General features: G+C 40.5%; 1 protein-coding gene across 2 annotated transcripts; it reads left to right on the top strand.

The window, feature by feature from the left end:
- The first annotated feature begins 773 nt into the window (after positions 1 to 773).
- ccdc85ca (coiled-coil domain containing 85C, a) lies at positions 774 to 23,358 on the top strand. Of its 2 annotated transcripts, none has more exons than XM_041061593.1 (5): positions 774 to 1,660; positions 15,881 to 15,960; positions 17,513 to 17,605; positions 18,895 to 18,955; positions 19,941 to 23,358. In XM_041061593.1, exons 1-5 carry the CDS (start codon positions 973 to 975, stop codon positions 19,961 to 19,963), a joined length of 945 nt encoding a protein of 314 aa, XP_040917527.1. In that variant the 5' UTR covers positions 774 to 972; the 3' UTR covers positions 19,964 to 23,358. The 2 variants fall into 2 exon arrangements, with proteins under 2 accessions (XP_040917527.1, XP_040917526.1); XM_041061592.1 differs by having other exon boundaries at positions 18,895 to 18,993.
- The last annotated feature ends 1,114 nt before the right edge of the window (positions 23,359 to 24,472 follow it).

The following is a 24,472-nucleotide window of genomic DNA, read 5'->3' as shown; positions in this document are numbered from 1 at the left end:
GTGTTCCAGTGAAGGTCTTTTTGAGTCTGAACTTTGATCAAACTAGTTCTAATCATGTAGAAAACAAAACTACATTTTGTGAACAAGAATGCACAGCAATAGTTTACAGGCCTATTTCCCAACCAGTCCTTCCAGTGACTCTCATCAACACATAAACTGTGTCCCATGTTCCACATATTTCTGGTTCAGGATTTACTGATGATGAAATGTAATAAGTGGTGAAAGAATAAGTTATTACTGATTTTTAAAATATGTGAATGCGAGAATCACATAAATGTTTAAGATCACACAGGGACACCTGATATGGAAAGCACATTTATTTAAAGAGGCATTCATTTGAAAGGGTGTGTGCATAACCATGAATGTTACTTTAAAGACACATTTTTAAAAATAGAATCAAGGAACTAGCAGCCCTCACACAGAGATTCTTCTGTGGTAGTGTGATATTGTGTAGCATCTCTAGTGTATCATTTTTAAGAAGGAGTTAGTTGTAATGAGCCTCTATTAGGCTTTCAGAGCACATAAGTTATGTTACAAACTGACAAACCACAAAAGACTTTATAAGGAAGCGTCTTTGCTCTAGAGGCTCTGACTGTGGACTGGACTGGCCTGTGCTGATGCCTGCAGAGGACACTGCGGTACTTCCTGTGAAGTGGGACAAGCTGACTCTCTTTCTCTCTCTGTTTGTCTCCTTCCACGCTCCTTCACATCGAGGACCAATCGGCTCCTGTGCCCGGCTTCAGACAGTGTCTCATTCCTATTCTGAACCTCCACCGTTAATGTTAAAGACAGTGATGAGGGCGAGTGGATTAAAAGCAACACAGCCTGATTCGACCCAGTGGGACCCGTGTACGGACCTGTCTCTGTAGCCAGTTGTGTAATTTATTATGGTTCTGGTTTTCATAATAACTTAGCTGTCTTATACCGGTTAGAAGACTCGCGGTTTTCCTGGAGTAGCATTACAGCTGGGATATGGAGGGTGACGGGGCGGATATGAGCCAGTTGTCCGAAGATGAGCTGCTGATGCTGGGGAAGGAGGATCTGATCTGGAGGCTGAGGAGGCTGGAGAGCCGCAACATGGAACTTATGTTGGAGCACGGAAACATGATGAAGGACGTGAACCGGCGCCTGCAGGTCCACCTTCACGAGATCCGGAGTCTGAAAGAGGTCAACCAGAAACTGCAGAACGATAACCAGGAGCTCCGAGAGCTATGCTGCTTCCTGGACGACGACCGACAGAAGGGGAAGAAGGTTTCGCGGGAGTGGCAGCGGTTCGGCCGTTACACGGCTGGCGTCCTGTGGAAAGACGTCGGACTGTACCAGCAAAAGCTGAAGGAGCTGGAGGCCAGTCAGGAAGCGCTGAGGACGGAGAACATGGAGCTGAAGGAAATCGTTATCATGCTAGATGAGGAGAAGAGCGGAGCCGGCTCCCGGAGCTCCATTGACAGTCAGTCCAGCAGCCTGAGCAACCTGAATGGCTTGGTGTCGATTCGAGACGTCGGGGATGGTAGTAGCACGTCCAGTACCGGGAGCGCTGGTAGTCCTGACCACCACCCTTACGACCACTTACACAAAGCACAAGAAGGAAAGATAGCACCTCTAAGAAGGTCTATGGATGACCTGTCCGCACCCCACTTCCAGAGAGGCACTGGGCTCAGCGGTGAGTGATTCTCGGGTCTAATATTCCTGATGCAGATCATTTATATAATTTATATGATGGAAATGTTGTGAAACTGGAGAGAATGAATTGTCAAATTTAAAACAGCACATATGCACTAAAAATACAGGAAAAGTTTTTATTTAGTCACAGATAAATCGCAGGAAAATGATCATGATGCAACACTCGGCAACAGTCAACAATTGTCATTAAGCAAGGCAGGCAAGTTTGACAAAACAGTTCCAACTCAAGGCTCACTTACCAGCTTTTTACTGACTTTCATCTGCAATGTCCTCATAAACAAGTGGCGTTTACTCCGTTATCATGGAGATGGATCTGTTGAAATTTGGACTACAGTTTTAATTTCAAGTGAAGCTCTTTAAGGACTTCTCATGAAGCATCAAAGAAGTCAGAGAAATCCTGCTAGATAGGGAAAACCATGTGGAAAAGGCTAGTAAGTGGACACTGAGTCGGGGGTATGTTAAACAGTTATATTGACATAGGTTAACTGTGTTTATATAAACACAAAGTTAACCTTTAAACTAAAACTATATATATATAATTTTTATATTATTAAAATGTATTTTTTATATATTTAATTTTTTCCCCAAGGCGTGGCATGACACAAAGCTGTGTTGGTTTGTGTGGCTTAAGTTGGTTAAAATAGTGTTACCAAACAAAACAATTAAAATCGCCTCCAGAATGTGAATCAAGATGACAGTGTGAGTTCTGGGGGACTGTCTGGACGCTCTTGTCAGCAGAACATTATCTAAATCTTATCTCCATGGTGGCTGTACTCAACTCTGCATGTTAGCTCTCTTCCAAGAATCACATTCAAAGAACAAAACATTTAGTTAACAGCACAGAGTGCAGTATAGAGAGAGGTGCAGCATGTTCTCTAACACACACACACACACACACAAAAGAGAGATACAGATACAGCTGTTGCTGTCCTGTTCAAGTCAGACAGTATTACACGTCTGAAAAGCTTTGTTCCAAAATGTGGATGATTTCACTGGACTGCTCATTGACAGCTTCTCTGTGGCCCTGTGGGGACCCACAAACCTCTGTTGTTCTATGATGGAGGAGAAGGGAAAACCATGTGGGAGAACTAGTTTATAGGCAGAAGTGTAGTGCTATTTGCTTAAGTATCAGAGCACACCAGAGTAGTATTAGATGGATATTGTAGGTTGTAATCAGCATAGCATTAAGCAATATAGGTGGATAAATCGTAAATGGGCTGCATTTGTATAGCACTTATTTAGTCTTTTTGGGGTTCAGTGTCTTGCCCAAGGACATTTCAACATGTGGACTGGAGAAGCCAGGGATCAAACCCCCAAACCGATGATTTCATTTACTTACTTGTGACGAGCAAATGAAGCTTCATTGGACATATCCATTCAGAGGAAAGGTTATAGTGCAAGCTCATTTAACAGGCTGTGAAACGTAGCACAGCAAACATCTCATCTCAAGCAACGTTGTCCCAGTGCATTCCAACAAGCACTACCCCTGAGTTCATAGGAAACAGAACTACATTCTAGTGACTCAAGATATATTCAGCTGAGGTTTTTTTTTTTTGCTGAGCCATGACGTTTTAATTATTTCACTTGGTTCATTGTGATGCAACGGGTGTATCATGTTGATGAGCAGTTCACATCTGTGAAGCTGTGTGTTTGTTGTTGAGCTCAATGGCCTGTTTAGAAAAGGGAGTGATTCCCTAGTAAGCATCTCTCAGCATTCATGTGTGTATGTGTGCATGTGCGTGTAACAGATTTACAGCATGTGATGGTAAGAGAGGCTGTGTTGTTATGATAATGAGGCAGCATGGGAAAGTCTCTCTTGGTTTCTGTGTATAGCTATGAAAAGGTTTTCCCACACCATCAGCATCCACTGTCTGCTGATGGAGAAGCAGAGCAAAGGGCTGTGTGTCAGTGGACATTGCTGTACTCATATGTCTGGATGAGTGTGGAAAATCCAGAGTGGATATTAGCAACTGTATTATAATTCTCTTCAAGGACTCTTTTCTCAAAAAGTTGAGGCTTGGCTCCCCCCCCCCACACACACACAGTGGATGAATGGTGTGTTTAGGCAGCAGGGGTCTGCACTCACCAGGAGAACAACCTGCTTGGCAAATTTTCATCAAGTCTTGTTTGATGGATCCATTCACTTCAACCCCCCTACTTATGAGGACTTATTTATCTTCTGACTTTAATGTCAGTGTCACTGACAATGCTGCCAAACATCTTTCCATTATATTACAATAATGAGAATAAGTATTAGAAACAGTGTGAGTTATTTCTTTGTTTGACACGCGTTGACTTTAAATCAAATTGCAGTGATTTGTTTTCATCTGATAATATTACAAAGCAGCAGACCAGCACACATGCCAATTAAATCTAATGAAAAGAATGAGTTCACTTTTGCTGTAAGAATGATCCCTGGCTTAACATCACAGGAGGAAAGCCGCCTGGTCAGGATTTACCCACATTCCAGCACACACAATGGATTGAAAGAAATGTGGGAAAAAAGAAACTATAATAGTGCATGTTTTGTCCAATATCACTGGAAGAGACCTGATCATCTGCTGGATGGGTTCAGTGAGGATGAGGTTAAATAGGCTGCATGACAAATATGCACAGCAGCTTCACTGAACAGAAATATGGAACAAATAAATTGTGTGTGTGTGTGTGTGTGTGTGTGTGTGTTAGCACTGAAGCACTGCTGAGTCTTTTCTCTGCTGCCAGCTGTGCTGTATATCCTGCTCACTCAGTTTCCTGTGCTTTGTCTTTGCTTCTAACGGCACAGCAAACAGTAACAGAGAGCATGTGAGAGCTTTCCATGTGACAGAATCAGTATTCAAAGCAAAACAGAGCCTGTTCATTGTCCCGTGGTTAAGTTTTATTTTTACATCATATGAAATGACATAGTGTGGTGGTTATTATTTAAATGCTGACACTGTTACATACATACAGGGAGTGAGCAGAAGAGCGTAAAACACCATAAAAATTGGAAACAATCTTATAGTCCTGCAATAAATATACACTCCCCCAGAAGAAAACAGCAAGCTCACCACAAAAGGGAGTGGGGTGTGATGATAAGAACTTCATCAAGGAAAAGCAGACTGAAGTCTAATTTTCTCTGGATAAACTAATTGATTATGAATAAATAATATTTAGACTATTTCTAGCCCCGTTTTAGAGTGTGCTTCTTAATTTCTTTCACTGTTTAATTTAGCTGCTCTGGGTAAACTGGCTTTTAGTTTTAGGCTTTTTAGTTAGTTTTATCTAAAGCAGCTGATTCAAGAAGCAGTCCAAGAAGAGTTTGGTCTCTTAATCTTAAACTAATTGTAACAGTTTAGTTACACTGTGTGGGCCACAAACACACACAGGAGAAATGTGATCATCTCATTATATACTGTATGTTAACGTTATGTTCATCTTAAGATGCATCACTCTGAGATCAGCATGTCAGCACATTGCAGGAGTCTCATCTCTTGTCATAAGTCCTTGCTGAATTTCAAATTCCCACAGACTATCTTACACTTGTTGAACATGGGGACATGTTCAATAGCACGGATTGTTGAACCCAACAGTAGCTGGTCTCTTGATTTAATCTGATGCAATCTCTTAATCCTCCCAGCTCACTCTAATGTCGTGTTGTGGTTTATCTTAAAGGTTCAGCCTGCGCTAAAAAAAGCTGCTAAATGTTGTGTACATGAAGCAGAACAATAGGCTTTAAATGTCATTTTCTTGAGAGAGAGAGATAGAAATAATGATAGTTTGTGTATTTCTCAACTCAAAACATACACATGACACAAAAAAATACAAAACCTGAAGATTATTTGTTCCAAATAACATAATATCACAAAATAAATAAAAGTTTGAAAATAAAGATATTTTCAAAATGTATGCATGATTGTACGTTGTGGTTCTTTCAGGCTGTTTTCAGTTTTATCTTTCACGTTACTTGGTTGGGCTTTTATTTGCATGCACTCGTTGAATTTTTCTCTGTGTTGTGTCAAATGTTGATAGCGATTGGTCGTATTACCTCAGGACGTAGCGACTTTGCAGGTTTTACACAGCACGTCTTGCTGTTCAGGGTCGTCATACCTGAATCCAAAGTATGGCCATACAACAGAAGTAGCATTTTTTTTCCGCCACCAACTCTGCTTGTCCCTCATGTTCCTCCTCAGCGTCCATGTCGGTCACTGCTGTTTGCTGAAAGCCTGGTAGTCACGTGGCCATACCTGCGGCTGCCCACAGCGTGTGGATGTGGCGTCAATTACTCCACATTGGTTTACATTAAATTGCAGGCTTTTATGCGGTTACGTGATCGCACAGCGTGACATTGCGATTGCGATTAGATTAATCTTGCAGCACTAACATCAACCCAAAAAATTCTCTCTGTCATCCAGTCATGTCATCTTTGTGGTGCAGGCTGGTGGTCCGGCCTATAGCCTCTCAGCCTGATAACAATGTGATGAGAGGGCCCAGGCTGCAGGACTAGTCAGGTCAAAGGCTGACCTGCCACTGATCTGCCACTGTCTACTCTGTAGAGGTTCTTTCAGCTTTAGTCTGTCCTCATAAATAGTTGGAGTAGACTGCACCCAGACAGAAACAGCCTAGGGAACATTTAAATGTCACAAAGCAATTTGTAACAGTTTTGGAGTTGGTGTAAACATAATGGATTAAATGTGAGCTTGTATTTAAATTTGCAGGCTTGCTTTTCAAAAGGTTTAAGACTACAAAAGCTTCGGATAACAGCCCCAAAGGTTTTAGGGATTACTCTACATAATTTCAACTTCTTTTTGTTGTAGTGCCAGCCATTGTCTCATTGGACTTTCAGTTTGTTAACTTCTTTGTGTTTTTTGTTTATTAAACAGGTTTATTAATAAATTTTATTGCAGAAATTGAATATTACCAGGGTCTATGCCTTTCCCATGTTCTCCCTTTACCACTCCTGTATCATGGGAAGTAATCAGAGCTCAAGTAGGCCCCCGTTAGAGCAGTACCATACAGTTTTGAATTGTACTTCACAACTGCAATTCATAGTGTGTCTAACTACAGAGATCATACCTGGAACCTCAAGGCAAACTTGATTCATAGGATTTCTTTTACAGTACTTTCCAAAAAAAGAAAAAGAAAAGAAACACCAGCAGTCAGACTGGTTGTAAACAAATTATTGTTTACAGCCAGATTACTGAAGCAGCTGAGTGGGTTAAGGCCATGGGGCCCATGCAGCCAGGGGACCCCTGGGTCTTTGCCCTGAAGGCCCACACGATGAGGGGGCTTCTCAGCTTCAGTGTCGTTTTGAAGTCACCATTGACATTTCTCACTGGGAAAAAAAACTCAGTGAAAAGTAAGGATGACCTGATCATTTTTTCTGCTCCCAATCCTGTTAATAATGAGGACCTGCATACCTTTACGTTACAGCTGCAGCACACTGAGGCTACAGGAGCATTTACACAGTCACATTTTACTACTCACTATTTTAATCAGTTTGATTAAATTTTAATCAGTTTGATTAAAATAGTGAGGAGCCTTTGACCAGGGGCCCATTCTCTCATAATCCATCAATGGTCATTCCTTTCTAAAATCTCAGTGATCTGGAAGAGTTTAACTGTTTCTTCCAGACTGCAGAGCACAATTCTGTAGAAGACACATCAGGTATTTAGGGATATTCCAACTATTTGCAGCTATCACTTGTTTTGAATGTGTTTTTCATCCAGAGATCTTTAGTATTGTACTTATCTTTTTTGCCTTCCACATGAGCTTCAAGCTCTGGCATTTTCCATTACCAGATAAGTTAGAAAGTATAGCTCACTCTCTGGTATGTTCAGGGATTTCATTTATTTGCCAACATAATATAAATGGTTATTCTGTGTGGCTAACCCACGAAAGGTAAACACAAAAACACAGAAATTTCCCCTCTGGTCAGACCTGCCTATCCACCAGGCCTGCTGTGCTCTCGTGAATCCCATCTCATACCTTTTAGCCCCCTGCTAGGATTTTATTGCAGCACATATTTCAATATCCCCCACACAGACAACATCTAATATCCACATACACGACAAAGGAAATATCTGTGGGCCGGTTACGACCAAATGAACGAACGAACGAACGAACGAACGAACAAACGAACGAACGTAAAGCATTCCCAGTTTCAGTCCAGCTCCAGAACACTCACATTAGTTAGTGCTCCACTACAATCAGATGCAAAGATGACGTCTGGCAGGCTCTATGCCAAACTGAGTCTGATTGAACTGAACTGATTCATCATTCGGAAAGAAGTTAGACTACTCTCTGTGAAAGTGAAACAGAAGCTAAGAGGGAGTGTGACAGTTAAAGCAATGTGATGATGTTAATGCCTTGAAATGTCTGGATCTGTTAAACAGCGAGCACTTCCAAAACACTCAGTGCTGCAAAAACACACAGTAAGGAGCTGATCTCAGGTGACTAGCTTGTGTGTGCCTGTCAAGTGTGACCCAGTTCAACAGACAAGCTATACCATGAGCTCACACTTAGCATAGTGTAGATAACTGACTGCTACTGACACAGTTATTAGTTGACTTTGCTATCTTTCCCTCAGGTCTTGTAAGATGTGTTATCATGAAATTAGGTTAAAATGCAGCAGCTGGTGTTGGGTTAGTTTGTGTTTGGTTACATTACCAGGTTTGTCCACAGCTGCTAAATGGAGCCTTAGATGACAGACATCACGTTTAGTTCATTTTGGTTGTAATAACTTTGATGATCGCTTGACTTTTTTCTAGCACCATCATCATGTCAAATTTTCAATTTTGAGGGCATGCTTTTCTTTTGACATGCAAATGTCTGGTGCAGTATACTTATTACTAGGGATGCACCATTCTAATCTGCCAGATCAGTCAAAGTCAAAGTCAGCTTTATTGTCAATTCTGCCATATATATAGCACATACAGAGGTCTGAAATTGTGTTTGACTCAGACCCATGGTGCAATAGAAAAATCTAAACTACTTACATTAATGTAAAGTGCAGAGAGACTAATGCTAGACAAAAAAAGGCACAATATGAAGTGGCTGTAGTGCATAGATGGTACAATTTAAAGTGGCTATATTGCGTAGATGATAGTCCAATTCTACATAAAATGGCTATTGCAGCCATTGGGTTCGGTATATGTGTGTGTGATTGAACAGTGAACAGTTCCTGGGGATGACAAGAGTTCAGTGTTGGGGGGAAGGGTACACGTGTCCTGGGGTCGGAAGGGGGAGAAGGGGCAGAGCAGGGAGAGAGTTGAGCTTCCTGACAGCCTGGTGGATGAAACTGTCCTTGAGTCTGCTGGTCCTGTCCCGGAGACTTTGCAGTTTCCTTCCTTCCTTGATGTCAGCAGACTAAAGAAGCTGTGTGACGGGTGGGTGGGATCATCACCCGCCATGCAGAAGGCTTTGCGGGTGAGACAGTCGCTGTAAATGTCCTGAAGGGAGGGGAAAGAGGCACGAATGATCTTCTCAACTGTTCTCACTATGTGCTGGAGAGTCTTGGCAGTGGCAGGATGCGCTGCAGGCGCCAAACCACACTGTGATGCAGCTGGTCAGAATGCTTTCAATTGTGCCTCTGTAGACGGTGCACATGATGGGGGTCGGGGCTCTGGCTCACCTTAACTTGCAGAGGAAGAAGAGACATTGTCGGGCTTTGCCTGGCCCAGGAACTAGGTGCTGCTCACCCTCTCCACAGCAGCACCATTGATGGTCAGAGGAGCATGCTGAGTGTTTGCTCTCCTGAAGCCCACAACAATCTCTCTCTTCCCACATTCAGAGAGAGATTGTTGTCTCTGCACAACACAGCCAGGCGGCTCACCTCGCTCCTATAGTTTGTCTCATCTCCGTTGTTGATGAGACCCACCACAGTCGTGTCATCCGCAAACTTGACGAAGAGGTTGGAGCTGTGCCTCAGCGTGCAGCCATGGGTCAGCAGGGTGAAGAGGAGGGGGCTCAGCTCACATCCTTGGGGGGCCCCAGTGTTCAGTGTGATGGCGCTGGATGTGTTGCTGCCGACCCGTACTGTCTGTGGTCTCCCCGCCAGGAAGCCCAGCAGTCAGTTGCATAGCAAGGTGCTGTGCCCCAGTTGGTTCAACTTGTGAATGAGCTGTTGGGGGATGATTGTGTTGAATGCTGAACTGAAGTGGATGAACAGCATTTTAACATATGAGTTCTTTTTATCCAAATGTGTAAGGGCTGCGTGGAGGGAAGTGGAGATGGCATCATCGGTCGAGCTGTTATAGATTTTAGTAAAAATGAAAAGATATTTCCTTTTTTTTAACTTGGATGTAAATATTGTAGGATTGGCCTCTTGTTGTGGGGGTTATAATACCATCGTACTCACACAGTGATAGTAAGGCTGCGTATTTTATCTCATCATGTCCATATGTAGGCAGCACTTACAAAGTTACTGGTGGCTGTGGTAGTTTCTCCTGTCCATGCATATAATAATGTGATCTCTTCATGCAGTGACAAGGCTTTAAGAAATGAAGGAATTAAGAAACGACTGCAACCCATAAATCTTTCATTGTATGTACTGTGTGGCGTGCTAGAAGAGTTTCTAACTGATCCCGTCCTTTAACGCCTGTTATGTTTTTGAAACTGAAGATTTTGAATTAGTTACAGACAAAAACTGGCCTGTAACCAAGGGGTTGTTGGCTTGAGTCCCAGGACCAGCTGGGAAAATGTGAGAAAGCTAAGTGTTCAGCTGCAGCCACTCCCTGACCTCTCCCATCTCTCAGCAACTAGTTCCAAGGAGTCCTTGAGCAAAGCACTGAACATTCTATAGCTCCAAGGTGAGACCAAGCTGATCAGAGATCACCAATACAAAGCTGTTTTTTCAGTGGGCAGCTGAAAGCTCTCTGCTTTCTCTGTGCAAAGTCTAAAAGATAAAATGATACCTTAATTAGCCAGTCGTGGTTTTATTGAAACCTTCCTTTTTTATCTTCCCTTTTTGTAGACAGGACACAGAAAGAAACAGAGCTGTACTGCATGTGTGCTGACTGACTGTAATTCAAGGATGTCCCCTGCCTTTACCAGTCCTGTCTCCTTTGTGTGTGTGTGTGTGTGTGTGTGTGTGTGTGTGTGTGTGTGTGTGTGTGTGTGCGCATGAGACATTTGCCCTGAGGTCAGCACTGTCTGTACCACTGACTTTGACTTCATCGCCCAGTCTTTATCTCATGGCTGGTTGAGTCATAGCTGTGTGTCTGAAAAAGGAAAATGGTCTTCCTATTAACTAATCACCTTTCAGGAAAATGTCACCAGTTCTACTGAGTCATCCTGACTGATTTATTCTTAGTGTGGACAAATTAACTGACAAGCAGACTAACAAAGAGCACTGGGTTGAGAATAAAGGAACATCAGGGACAATTTGGTCTTTGCACAAAGACACTTTGACACACCGAGTTGAGGATTGTACCACCTACCTTCTGGTTGGTGACAAAACAATGCACATGTCTGTTATGGATTCTCTGGAAAATTTAACTACATCTGTGCATCAAAAGCACTGTCATTCTGTTCTGTACTACTAAACTGCAACAATAGCAATACCTTTTGTAGGAAATGTAATCTGTGGCTTGATTATGTTCAAAGGCAATATATTTTTTTAATGAAGCATTACATTTAATATTGGAGGACTCACCAGGAGGTGGGGTGGGGTTCAATTCAATTCAATTCAATTCAATTCAATTTTATTTATATAGCGCCTTCCACAATCAAAATTGTCTCAAAGCGCTTTACAGAGACCCAGAGCCTGACCCCAGAGCAAGCACTTAAGGCGACAGTGGCAAGGAAAACTCCCTTTTAAGAGGAAGAAACCTTGAGCAGAACCTGGCTCAGATGGGGGACCCTCCTGCCGATGGCCGGGCTGGGTGAAAGGAGGAAAAGGAGGAAGATAGGACAGCTAGGAATGGAGGAGAGGGGGAGAAAGACATGCAGCATAATACAGACAATGTGGGTCAGTATTTACATTACAGTTAGTGAACAGTTATTGGATAATGTGTGCTCAGCAGATTAGAATTATGAAACAGAGCACGGAGGCAAAAAGCTGTCATGACTGGTAATTATTTACATTACAGTTTGCAAAGAATATTAATCAAATATTTATCTGTAGCAGAACGGAACATTAAACATGTTAGAAATAGATCATTGTAAACAATAAACAGCAGCAGGTGGGTGGAGCCAGGACCATAGGACATGCAGCTCCGGAGCCAGAGGTACCTGCAGTAAGGTACAGAGAAAGAGAGACCAGAGAGAAACAAACACAGGACTACGGGACAGAGAGGACACAGAGTTAATGACATGTAATAAAGGCTAATAAATTTGAGAGTGGGTCTGAGGAGAGAAAGAAGAAGAAGTGCGCAGTAAATCATGGGATGTCCCCCAGCAGCCTAGGCCTATAGCAGCATAACTAGGGGATGATTCAGTTGCCTGAGCCAGCCCTACTAAGGGCTATATCCTTAACTGTAACAGTGTCTATAGAGATAATTGTGACTAACTATAAGTTTAATAAATAACTAGGACTGTAACTACAACTAATTATAAGCTTTATCAAACAAGAAGGTCTTAAGCTTCGTTTTAAAATTAGAGAGGGTGTCTGCTTCCCGAACCCAAACTGGCAGTTGGTTCCATAGGAGAGGGGCCTGATAGCTAAAGGCTCGGCCTCCCATTCTACTTTTAGAGATTTTGGGAACCATAAGCAAACCTGCATTCTGGGAACGAAGCAATCTGTTAGGATGATATGGTACTATCAGCTCTTTGAGATATGAAGGAGCCTGGCCATTGAGGGCCTTATATGTAAGGAGAAGGATTTTAAAATCAATTCTGGATTTTACAGGAAGCCAATGAAGAGAAGTTAGTACAGGAGTAATGTGATCTCTCTTGCTAATTCCAGTCAGTACTCTCGCTGCAGCATTTTGGATCAGCTGGATGCTTTTTAGAGAGTTAACTGGACATCCTGATAATAGGGAATTACAGTAGTCCAGCCTAGAAGTAACAAAAGCATGGACTAATTTTTCAGCATCACTCTGCGACAGAATGTTCCTGATCTTACTGATATTGCGCAGGTGAAAGAAGGCGGTCCTAGAGACTTGTTTTATATGTGAGTTAAAGGACAGATCCTGATCAAAAATAACTCCAAGGTTCCTCACAGTCGTACTGGAGGCTAAATTAATGCCATCCAGAGTAACTATATGATTAGATAAACTGTTTCTGAGGTGTTTGGGACCAAACAAAATAACCTCAGTTTTGTCTGAATTCAGAAGAAGAAAGTTACAGGTCATCCAGGCCTTTATGTCTTTAAGACATGCCTGAAGTATGGTTAACTGATCTGTTTCGTCTGGTTTCATAGATAAATATAGCTGGGTATCATCTGCATAGCAATGGAAATTTATTCCATGCTTCCTGATAATATTGCCTAGGGGAAGCATGTATAAGGTGAACAGTATCGGTCCAAGCACAGAACCCTGTGGAACTCCATGACTTACTCTGGTATATATGGAGGGATCATCATTAACATGAACAAACTGGTATCTATCTGATAGATATGATTTAAACCAGCCTAGTGCTGTTCCTTTAATCCCAATAACATGTTCCAATCTATCCAATAGGATATTATGATCAATGGTGTCAAATGCAGCACTAAGATCTAGCAGGACAAGTATAGAGACGAGTCCATTATCTGATGCTATAAGAAGGTCGTTGGTAACTTTCACCAGTGCTGTCTCTGTGCTATGATGAACTCTAAATCCTGACTGAAAAACTTCAAACAAACCGTTCCTATGTAGATGGTCGCACAACTGAGTTGCAACAGCCTTTTCAAGAATTTTAGAATTAAAGGGGAGATTGGATATAGGTCTATAGTTTGCCAAAATGTCAGAGTCCAGAGAAGGCTTTTTAAGTAAAGGTTTGATAACTGCAACCTTAAAAGCCTGTGGGACATATCCTGTAACCAACGAGAGATTTATCTGATCTAATATGTGAGTGCCAATCAAAGGCAACACATCTTTAAGAAGTCTGGTCGGGATAGGATCCAAAAGACATGTTGATGATTTAGATTTAGAAACTATTGAAGTCAGTTCAGCTAGATCTATGGGAGAGAAACAGTCTAACGACAAATCAGGACTGGCAGACATTTCTAAAGATGCTGTTCTAGACATACCTACATCATTAACAGTTGTAGGCAGGATGAGATGGATTCTGTCTCTAATGTCTACTATTTTGTTGCTAAAGAAGCTCATAAAGTCATTACTAGTGAGAGCTAGAGGGATGGATGGTACAACAGAGCTATGGCTCTTTGTCAGCCTGGCTACAGTGCTGAAAAGAAACCTAGGGTTGTTCTTGTTTTCCTCTATTAATGATGAGTAATGGCAGTTCTTGCCTTACGAAGGGCTTTTTTATACGTTATAAAGCTGTCTTTCCAGGCTAGGCGGAATTCCTCTAAATTAGTGGATAACCATTTCCTTTCCAGCTTTCGTGATATCTGCTTTAAAGTACGTATTTGTGAATTGTACCATGGAGCTAGCTTCCTCTGATTACTGACCTTCTTTTTCAAAGGGGCAACAGAGTCAAGGGTTGAACGCAATGAAGCAGCAGTATTATCAACTAGATAGTCTATATCTGCTGGAGTAACGTTTAGGCCATTGCCCTCTGTAAAACTGGCACATGGCAGCGGAGATAATAAAGATGGAATAGCTTCCTTATATTTGATAACAGCATTATCAGACAGAAATCTACAGTAGTTAATTTTTTTCTCAGATGCTGTGCAGTTCATTATTGTAAATTCAAATGTTACTAAAGAATGATCAGATAAAACAGGGTTCTGAGGGAATACTGTCAAATATTCAGCTTCTATGCCATAGGTTAGTACAAGATCAAGGGTGTGATTAAAACAGTGAGTTGGTTTGTTAACATTTTGTAAAAAGCCAATTGAGTCTAATACTGAATAGAAAGCAGTCTTAAGGCTGTCATTGTGGGTATCGACATGAATATTAAAGTCGCCCACTATAATTACTCTATCCGTACTAAGCACTAAATCAGATAAAAATTCAGTGAATTCAGACAAAAACTCTGAGTAAGCAGCAGGTGGACGATACACCACAGCAAATAGTACTGGTTTTTCTGTCTTCCAATTTGGATGTGAGAGGCTGAGGATAAGGCTTTCAAATGTACTATATTTCGGCTTAGGTCTAGGATTAATTAATAAACTTAAGTGGTAGATTGCTGCCACTCCCCCTCCTCGGCCTGTGCCTCGAGGAATGTGATAATTAATATGACTAGCAGGGGTTGACTCATTTAGACTGACATACTCTTCCTCCTGCAGCCAGGTCTCAGTCAGACAGAATAAATCAATCTGCTGATCCATTATCAAATCATTCACTAACAGAGATTTAGACAAGAGAGATCTAATGTTTAATAGCCCACATCTGATTGCGGTGTTTTTAGGTTCAGATGCTTTTGTAGTATAAATTTTTTTGAGGTTTTTATGAGTAACACCTCTTGCATTTTTTAATTTATGCACTTTTTGTTGACGGGGAGCAGACACAGTCTCTATAGGATAAAGGGAATCGTTAGAATGGTAGGAATAATAAGAATCATGAGAATCATGGGTGGGTGACAGCTCTAGAGAAACTGCAGAGAAGCGTGTAGGACTGCAACTCTGCATCCTGGTCTCAACTCTGGGTTGTCATGACTTTGGTTTTCTAATGAAATCTGTCATATTTCTAGATATGAGAGCTGCACCATCCAAAGTTGGATGGATGCCGTCTCTCCTAATCAGGGTTCATTTGCACAGTGCTGTTTGTGGTTTCGGTAAAAACACTTTGGTTGAGATTCAAGATTCAAGAATTTATTGTCATATACACAGCAGGTTACACTGAGCAATGAAATTTTTACTTTGCGAGTTCCCGTCACACAAAAAAATTTCATTGCTCAGTGTAACCTGCTGTGTATATGACAATAAATTCTTGAATCTGAATTCTGAATGGGCAGCCATCAGACACTGTAGTCTCCCACAGACCAGGCTATACGGTGCTCAACGTGTGCTTATGTCCAGAGAGCATCAAGGTGAAGGCATGAGCACAGCCAAAAGGAAACAGAATGCTTTGAGATACCTTTCTTTCAATTTACTTAACACAACTAGAAAATGTATGTATGTTTTCTCAGTCCAGGATGTCATCAGATGAGATATTTTCTTTTGTTGTTTCTCGTTCAGATGCATCAGTCAGCTACATCAGACAGCTGGAGACAAAGGTGAGGATGCTGGAGGACGAAAACAAGCAACTCCTGTCACAGGTAACCTCTGTCACTGGAAACCCATTACTTTACAAAGTACAAAGCTCATCAGTGTGCTTGACTTCTTCTGCAGGCCTCTGTAGTAGGCTTTGGAAAGCATTCAGCACAAATTTTTGAATTCAACAGAGATTTTCAGAGTCTGACAATGTGAGACTCACAGACTCATGAGGGGCAAAGGCTTTACAAAATTGCATTTGCTCATCTTTTCTGTTGCTGGGCCAAGTTTCATATTTCCTTTTTGAACTGTATAACAAAACCTTCACACAGCTGCAGTACCGCTGATTTTCTGCACTGAACTTTTACTAGTTGTCCACACAGGTGTAAAAAGCCTTAACAGTGGTGTATGTTGTATTTGTGCTGTAGTTTCATTACTAACTGTGTATCCTTACTTTTCCTTACAGACCAAAACCAACATCCTGAACTACAAAGCTTCATCTTAGTGTTTTTATTTACTCCATTTGCTAAAAGTTGGTTGTAAATGAGAACATAAGCAGCAGTAATAAGCATAAGCTCTCGTTTACTGAGCTTGTAATTTTAAAAAAAAATATGAAAAACTGTTTGGTGTATGCTTTTGGTAACATTCAGTAACTACAAAGAGCACATTTGATTCCCCAGTAGTTATAAGTCCTTCACGGATCATTAGATCCTTCACATAAAATGTAAAATTAAATAAAAAATAAATAAAGTAAGCAAAATTATTTAAAAGACCCCACAGTGACAGATGCCATGAAAGTCAAATTATATAAAAAATAATGAAAAATGGCTATCACAGTTACCCTGGTTTCAATCCAGAGAATCAGCGCCAAGTGACGAACCCCTGACACTGTCTCACATGAAGGACATCTAATCAGATCATTTTTGTGTATGTGTTTGAAGGAATTGTGAATGAGACATTTGAGGAATAATATTATTGTGTAGCTCCTCCGTAATTTGATTTTCTGTCACTTTCAAGTCCACACACAGATACTCACACAAACTGTTATTCCTCTGTCATTTTGACTCAATTTCACAATATAAACCAAAAATGAAGGAGACTGCAGTTCACTGTCAACAACCCATTGTATTTTCTCCAGGAGCTGCACAGACTAGTTTATAATGCCAATTCAACTCTTAGTGTGGGACTGTGTTATGGTAACTTTCTTTGGGATCATTTGCTAACATCAGAACCTACTGAAATGAAGGTAAAAGAGATAAACACTGGCAGAGGAGTTTATCAGAAGCTGAAGTTTGTGTTCTCACATGATTCAAACCTCATGAAAATTTGAGCTCAGTGTAGCAGATGCAGGACATCCTCTCTCACCTACTGTCAATTCTATCTCACTGACTGATTGATCCATTCCTGCCTTACTGCAAGCACAGCATGTCTTGCAACTCTTGTTGTCATGGGAACATCCTGTACCTGCCTCAGCAGTACTGTACCTGTCTTCTCTCATGTGTTTGGAGTCATGTTTCTCTTGTTTTGTACTGCTGGTGTTTGCTATAGTCTTCTCTCCTGTGTCCTTACCTGGTGATAACAATGATTGTGATCAGCGTGTGCCTCCTTCCTCTCCAGGGTGCTGCTCAGACCCCCAGCAGTGAACCCTCCCCTACAGGGCTCTACTTCCCCCCAGGGCAGAAACCAGAGGCAGTAGTCCACGCAATGAAGGTACACTACAACAATGTAACAATACTCCATCACACAGAGAATTCCTGTATTCACAATACTGGAGAAATACAAAAGTATCATCAGAAAAAATATACTTCAAGTATTAGCTGTAACATTATTTCCTGTAGTTACAGTATTACAGTAACAGTACCTCCTGTAGTTAAAGTATCACGGTAACATTAGTTCCTCTAGTTAAAGTACCACAGTCAGAGTACTTACTGTCCTTAAAGTATTGTAGTAAGAGTACTTCATTGTGCAGTAACCTGTCTCCTGTCACTCATCTCTGATTCCCTCTACCTGTATACAGGTAGATATTTTAGGCCAATGGTTCCAAGCCTAGGGGTCAGGCCCCTCCAAAGGGTCATCAGATAAATCTGAGTGGTTGTCCGATGATTCATGGGAAAGAAGAAAAAACAAAGTTCAGATTCACTGATCTGTTCTGATCTGTTAACCTGTTTGTGCCTCAAAATTAAGCCATGTGAATAGTTTAGAGGTGAAATTAAACAAGGCAAGGGCCCCAACATGGCAGTGTTTTCAAAGGGGGTCACAAGCCAAATGATTGAATCACTTGTTTAATCTTTACAGTGTGTTGTATTTTCTAAGATTATCATATTTTTTATGTAAAACCTTCATTTGCAAAGTGATTAGAAACTTCAGCTGTCATATAAATGTTGGGTTAGGGGGTAAAAAGTACATTTCCCTCCCAACAGTTGCTTCTCTTCACTCTACAGCACTGAAAAGCAGTGGTGGAATAAGTACTCAGATCCTTTACTGAAGCAGAAGTACCAATACAGCAATATAAAAACACTCCAGTACATTTTCATTGTTGAGGCAGACCTATGCAACTTCAACTGACAAATTCTACCATTTAAAGTGAAAGACACTTGATAAAGACATCTTCACTTCTTGAATGGTTAGAGGACAGTACGAAATGAGGAGGCAGAAGTAGCAGAGTTAGAATGTGCAAGTAGGTACAGACAGCATCAGATTTGTTTAACAAGGTTATGTTGCAGTGAAAGACACCAGCTGCCCTCTAGTGGCTAATATTTAAATAAAGTTTATCCTAAACAGCCTGAGCTCCTGCATGCTCCTGAGCTTCATGCATGCTGTTTGAGTGTTTTATTGCTGTAGCTCAGTGTATGAAATAGAACTTACTCAATTAAAACCACTTTTTACATCAAACGAACAGGATATGATGCTATGTTACGAATGTTTGATTGTCTGTGTGTGTGTGTGTGTGTGTGTGTGTGTGTGTGTGTGTGTGTGTGTGTGTGTGTGTGTGTGTGTAGGTGCTGAAGGTCCATGAGAAACTGGACAGGCAGAACTCACAGGAACATGATGAAGATCTCAGTGAGAAAGAGAAGGCCATCGTCAGAGAGATGTGCAATGTAGCTTTCAATATGAACTTTCTTTTTCTTCCTTCCTTCCTTCCTTCCTTCCTTCTCTGTATAGCACTGGAGGTGACATAATATATGTGGTACATTAACACCTGGTTTTAATTCTTACTATCTACTGATGGTACGATCTAATATTTGTTTGGGTTTTGCTGGAGTGAGACACAGAGCCAGAGTCACATGCATTCATTATCAAATGCGATTAATTTGAGAGCACCAGTGATAAAACTGTAAATATATAATTACATGATTAAAAAAACTGACTCAATATACCAGCATATGAAACAGATGTAGTTGTACACAGTATTTATATAATATAAACTTATACAATGTAATGATATTATTCAATTTGTTTAAGAGCAACCTTCAACCCCAGCTCATGGAGAAACAGTGAACACTATTCTTAACATACACAGACACACACATGCACACACACACACAGACACCCTGTCCTATCTATCTCACACACATGCACGCTCAAATATTTTCATGTTTTTGCCTGGTATTTATCTTCACATTGACACTAAGTCAAAAGACTAAATATGTGCACGTGTGTGTGTGTGTGTGTGTGTGCATACTGTATATATTTTTTTAATATAAGTTTTTTCTCTGTGAGATTTCCCACCAATACTGGCAGTGTGTTGGTACAAAGAAACTTTAGAAAGTTAAAAGGTAAATTCCATGAAAAGAACAATCATATACAATGACTAATGATAATATAATGTGTATGATAATCATATTGTCCAGGGTCTTTGAGCACCCGGAAAAGCGCTATACAAATTTGATGTATTATTATTATTATTATTATTATATAACATGATTGATAAACACAGAACATGACTGATAAACATATACAGCAACTGATAGTCATATAATGAGACTGATAAACAAATACTGTAACATGACTTTCTATCTGATACAGTGTTGTTTCACCTTCTCAGGCTGTTTGGAGAAAGCTGGGTGATGCTGCCAGCTCCAAGCCGTCCATCCAACAGCAGCTCTCAGGAAGCCATTTCAAAGTGCCCTCATAATGATCCAGTGGTCCTAGCAGACCTTCTGTCCCATTTTGGACTTGAGGCTATTCAGACCCACACTGGAAGACTGTGGCTGTCACAAACAAGAACAGCCAGTCTCATACATAGACTGTATGGAACCATCATACCTACCATCATCTTGGAAGCAGAAAATCTAAACTTGAGAAATGTGGACAAAGCCTGGTTGGAGCTACAACACAAGTGGCAGTCGCCATGGCTGAGTGTGGTAAGGCTGAGACACCTGTCAATCAAGTAAACAATCAAAAATTTAAGCCTTAATCCTCAGTGGGTCAATAATTCTCACATAGAAACCTGAAACAAAACACTGAGAATGGTGAGGAAAAAATAGTTTTTTGGGTTTTTTTTTAGGAGAGCTGTTGAAGGTTTTACGAACTGACTTCAGTGTGGTCAAATTTTAAAGCAGCCATTAGAAGATTTGCAACTTAAGGCACTTTTGCGTTGATTTCATCACTCAGCTGTGGTGGCTGCCACCTCCTGACAGAGAAGACAGGACCAAATAGCAGCCGATGGTCCTGGAAGGGTGTGCTCCAGAAACCATACATTCACACATCAAGTCATCCACTCTGCAGGGGCTGCTGTCTGTGTCTCCATAAAGAAAAGGAAACAAAGTATTTAAACAGCTCATTAAGTTTTTTTCCTGCTTTGATTATTCCTTTTACTTAACTAATGAATTAGGCTGAGCTGCCATCAAAATTTTTATTTCCTGAAAATTATTAGATTGGACTTTTTGGTGGTGGTGTTTACAGTGTGAACACACAGAAAGAACTGAAAAAGTTCACTTCATCAAAACCAAGAAGACAGAACCTAGTTGTGGGTCACAAACTTCAGTTTGTTTTAAAGTTTACATGTTGATTAGCATGTTGAACAACAATTGTGACATGCAAGTTATCTTATGAGCAAAGCATGAACAAAAGTTCATGTACCTTCTTCTGTCAGGCTTACATTTAAACAGCAAAATCACACTTGCATGCACTAACACTGCTTGCACTTGCTTCTGTAACTTCTGTCACAATCAGACCACTCTGAATATGAGGAATGTCTCACACACACGGTGTATGTACATGAACACATAAAATTTTCATATTTTCAAGATGACAATTTACTTTCCTTCATTTTTAACTTTAGACCACAGAAGACAGTATTTTTGTTCTTGTTTTGTCTGCAGTGTTTCAATAAAGCACTTTTGGATCAAACTGATTTTAATAGCTACAGAACAGTGATCAGTGTGGTCATCAAACGTCATGTAAGTGTTACTTAGGCAGCTCATAGAGTTAGCAGATACACAGGGAGACTATGCACCGACTGAATAAATGAGCTGCTTAAGTTTCCGTTGTCATGAAGACCAGTGAGCCTTTGTTGTTTGGGTTCAGTATACAGAGCATGCAAAATGCAGTTAGTCTAACTACTGAACAAGGGGCTAAAACTGCTATCAGTGTTTTTCTGTAACAACAGGAATCTGATCTAAAAGACAATTTCATGGAAACAGCAAGACCGATATCCACGTCACATCTGTTGGTCTAATATAGAGACAGGACAAGTTTGGTCAGGTGCAGCACAAAACCATGGAAGCAAAGAGATAGTATCCCTCTATCATAAGTGCCAAACTTTTTGGGTCTAAAACTGTCTCATTCCCATGGTGTATCTTGTTTGCTAGTAAGGTAGCCATCAATGCACCCTGTGTAACAGTTAAGAAGTACCTTCACCACTACCTGACTTTAAAATAACAAATTTCTTTGAATACATACACCAATCAGGCATAGCATTATGAACACACCTGTTATTGGGTGGGATATATTAGGCAGGGGGTGAACATTTTGTCCTCAAAGTTGATGTGTTAGAAGCAGGAAAAATGGGCGAGCATAAGGATTTGGGCAAATTTGACAAGGGCCAAATTGTGATGGCTAGACAACTGGGTCAGAGCATCTCCAAAACTCCAGCTCATGTGGGGTGTTCCCAAGTCTGCAGTGGTCAGTGTCTATGAAAAGTGGTCCAAGGAGGGAACAGTGGTGAACCAGTGACAGGGTCATGGGCAGCCAAGGCTCACTGATGCACATGGGGAGCGAAAGCTGGTGATGTGGATTTTTCAGGCTAGGCTGTAGACCCAGCTGAGGGCCAGTTGAAGCTGAGTCCAAGTCCGGCCGAGTCCCCACACCATCTTTTACTCTTCATTCTCTAAGTCTTTTTCTTCCCAAAAAACTTCTAAGAGTTCAATTCTTCTTTTTAAAAGAAACACAAAGAGGCACATGTTAAGCACTAGAGACCAGGGAAGTTGAATTCATAGAGCTTTATTCTTCAATACAGGAGTCAAAAACCCGAGCTCTCCAGTGGAGACGACTGACTTTTACCATGTGTGCAACACTTTTTATATTGTAAATTGTAGTTGTGTTACAGCACATGGCCTTTACACATGACCAGTGGAAGACTGTTGATCAGGTTCAAGGACAGGTCTGGGCGGAACTGGGTCCACTCCTTTCCATCTCCCCTCGCCTGGCTGGTGTGCTGTCCGCCTGCACCAAACCGTGTGTTCATCCCATCTTCCCTCCCTTGTTTGTTGCAGGTGTGAGCTCAACGGCTGCCTTCTTCTTATCTCATATCAGCCACACTTGGTTTTCCATGGTATATGGGATGTTATTGACTCATTTTCTTAAAAAAAACTTTCCAAACTATTCTCTATTCTTTAATAAATGAAGGGTTGCGTAGCTAATTATATTAAAGTGAAATATGCTGTAATTCTGTAATTCATTTTCAAGAAGAGAAAAGAAAATACATCAGTGGATTAGTCTACAAATTTGCAAAGGGAGCTTTGTTGAAAACCTTTTTACTCCATTATACACCAAACCGCTGTAGAAAGCATAAAGTGATTGAAGAATGTTTAAATGTGGAAAAATAACTGAAAATTTTCATGTTCAAAGAATGTTAAAACGATGTTTAAAGTTATGTTCAAAGAATGTTAAAATGTTGAAAAATAATTTAAAATGTTCACATGGTGACATTCAAATGCATTGCTTCTTTTGTCATTGAGTTATTAGTGGTGAAATATTCCTCTGTGACAAAGTATTTTAGAAAAAGACTAAAAAAAAGCTGTTTGTAAATACATATTTCCCATGGGTTACCACTGAGTAGCATGCTGTTACATTTTTGAATAAGACTAAGTATGTAGCTGAAAAAGTATTTTAGCAATATAGCGATAAAAAAACACTTAGATCATTTTGAAATAAAATTGACATATTAATTCTTTGTAAACCTGTGTCAACATTGAATGCAGAGAATGTGTGAAGAATCAAAGCTTGATAGTAAACATGGGTTATGTTTTGTTAGTGTGTAACAAACTGGCTTTCAATGGTACAACTTTTGGAAAGATATTTGCCAGATAAACATATTTCACACATTTTCCTGATCCACTGACTGCATGAGAAGAATATGACTGGTTTCTTAACTGTCCATATTAACTACAACCAAAGAGCAGCAGCAGAGATCAGCTTTCTTCAGATAGTGATGTCTTAGAAATGTCTCCTGTGTGGACACTGGAGCTGCTAAAGGTAGTTTCGTTTAACAGCCTTGGCTGCCTCCTAGTGGCACATATGTGACACAGCGACTATACACAGTGGCTGTGTCCCCAATCCCTACATCCCAGTAATTCTGATGAGGCTGAAGGTTGTATGTTCACAACAGAAAAAAAAAAAAAAAAAAAAAATCAAACAAAACTAAACTAAAAAGTGTCCAGTTCTTTGTAGTTTATTTTAAACTCCTTATTTATAGTTATAAGCAGTATATTAGCTATTAATAAATGTAGTTGTAAGCAGATATAAATTAGTGTTATTAAGGTATTTGTCAACAATAATAACTCCTGTGAGTGCATCAGCAACTGGCACTTAATGAATGAAACATTGCTTGTATGTCATGATGTATATATGCATATGTATGTCATATGTTTTCACAAATAGATTAGATCCAGCGTCTTCTAAAATCTTTATAACATGTTTCTATATTACATATTAAACCATTTTATAATATATTATTATTGACCAGTCTCAAAGAAAAAAAAGTTGTTCTCTCATCTTCTCATCTTTTTCTAATTCTTGGAGAAATTCAGCAGACTGCACAAAGTTAAGTCAGGTTTTAGGATGCACTGATGCTCTCTCCAGAGGACTATCTGTTCTTCTCTTTAGCTTTAGGAAATAACATAGTTTTAATTCTTTTAGACCTCTCCGCCGCCTTTGTCACAGTTGGTCTCTCCATCTGTTTGAACTGCTGAAGTAGGTTGTTTGAGATTGTCATGTGGGAGTAACTGGCCTTTCTTTGATTATGGCACCACCTGCCACTTGGTGGACATATGTCACTTTTGGTGTCTGACGTTCCCTATTCTTTAGCTCCTTTGAAAACTGCACTTAAAATTTTCACTTAAATTTTCATGGTGT

The sequence above is a fragment of the Toxotes jaculatrix genome, chromosome 17 (genome assembly GCF_017976425.1).
Source record: "Toxotes jaculatrix isolate fToxJac2 chromosome 17, fToxJac2.pri, whole genome shotgun sequence".
Taxonomy (NCBI): domain Eukaryota; kingdom Metazoa; phylum Chordata; class Actinopteri; family Toxotidae; genus Toxotes; species Toxotes jaculatrix.
The sequence above is the reverse complement of the archived record's forward strand: the minus strand, read 5'-3'. Positions and strand labels throughout refer to the sequence as shown.

Excerpts from the sequence above, each read along its gene's own strand:
- ccdc85ca (XM_041061592.1), top strand. The coding sequence starts at position 973 with ATGGAGGGTGACGGGGCGGATATGAGCCAGTTGTCCGAAGATGAGCTG. Across the intron at positions 15,961-17,512 it reads ACAAGCAACTCCTGTCACAG|GGTGCTGCTCAGACCCCCAG; the intron begins GTAACCTCTGTC and ends CTTCCTCTCCAG. Across the intron at positions 18,994-19,940 it reads TCGTCAGAGAGATGTGCAAT|GCTGTTTGGAGAAAGCTGGG; the intron begins GTAGCTTTCAAT and ends TCACCTTCTCAG.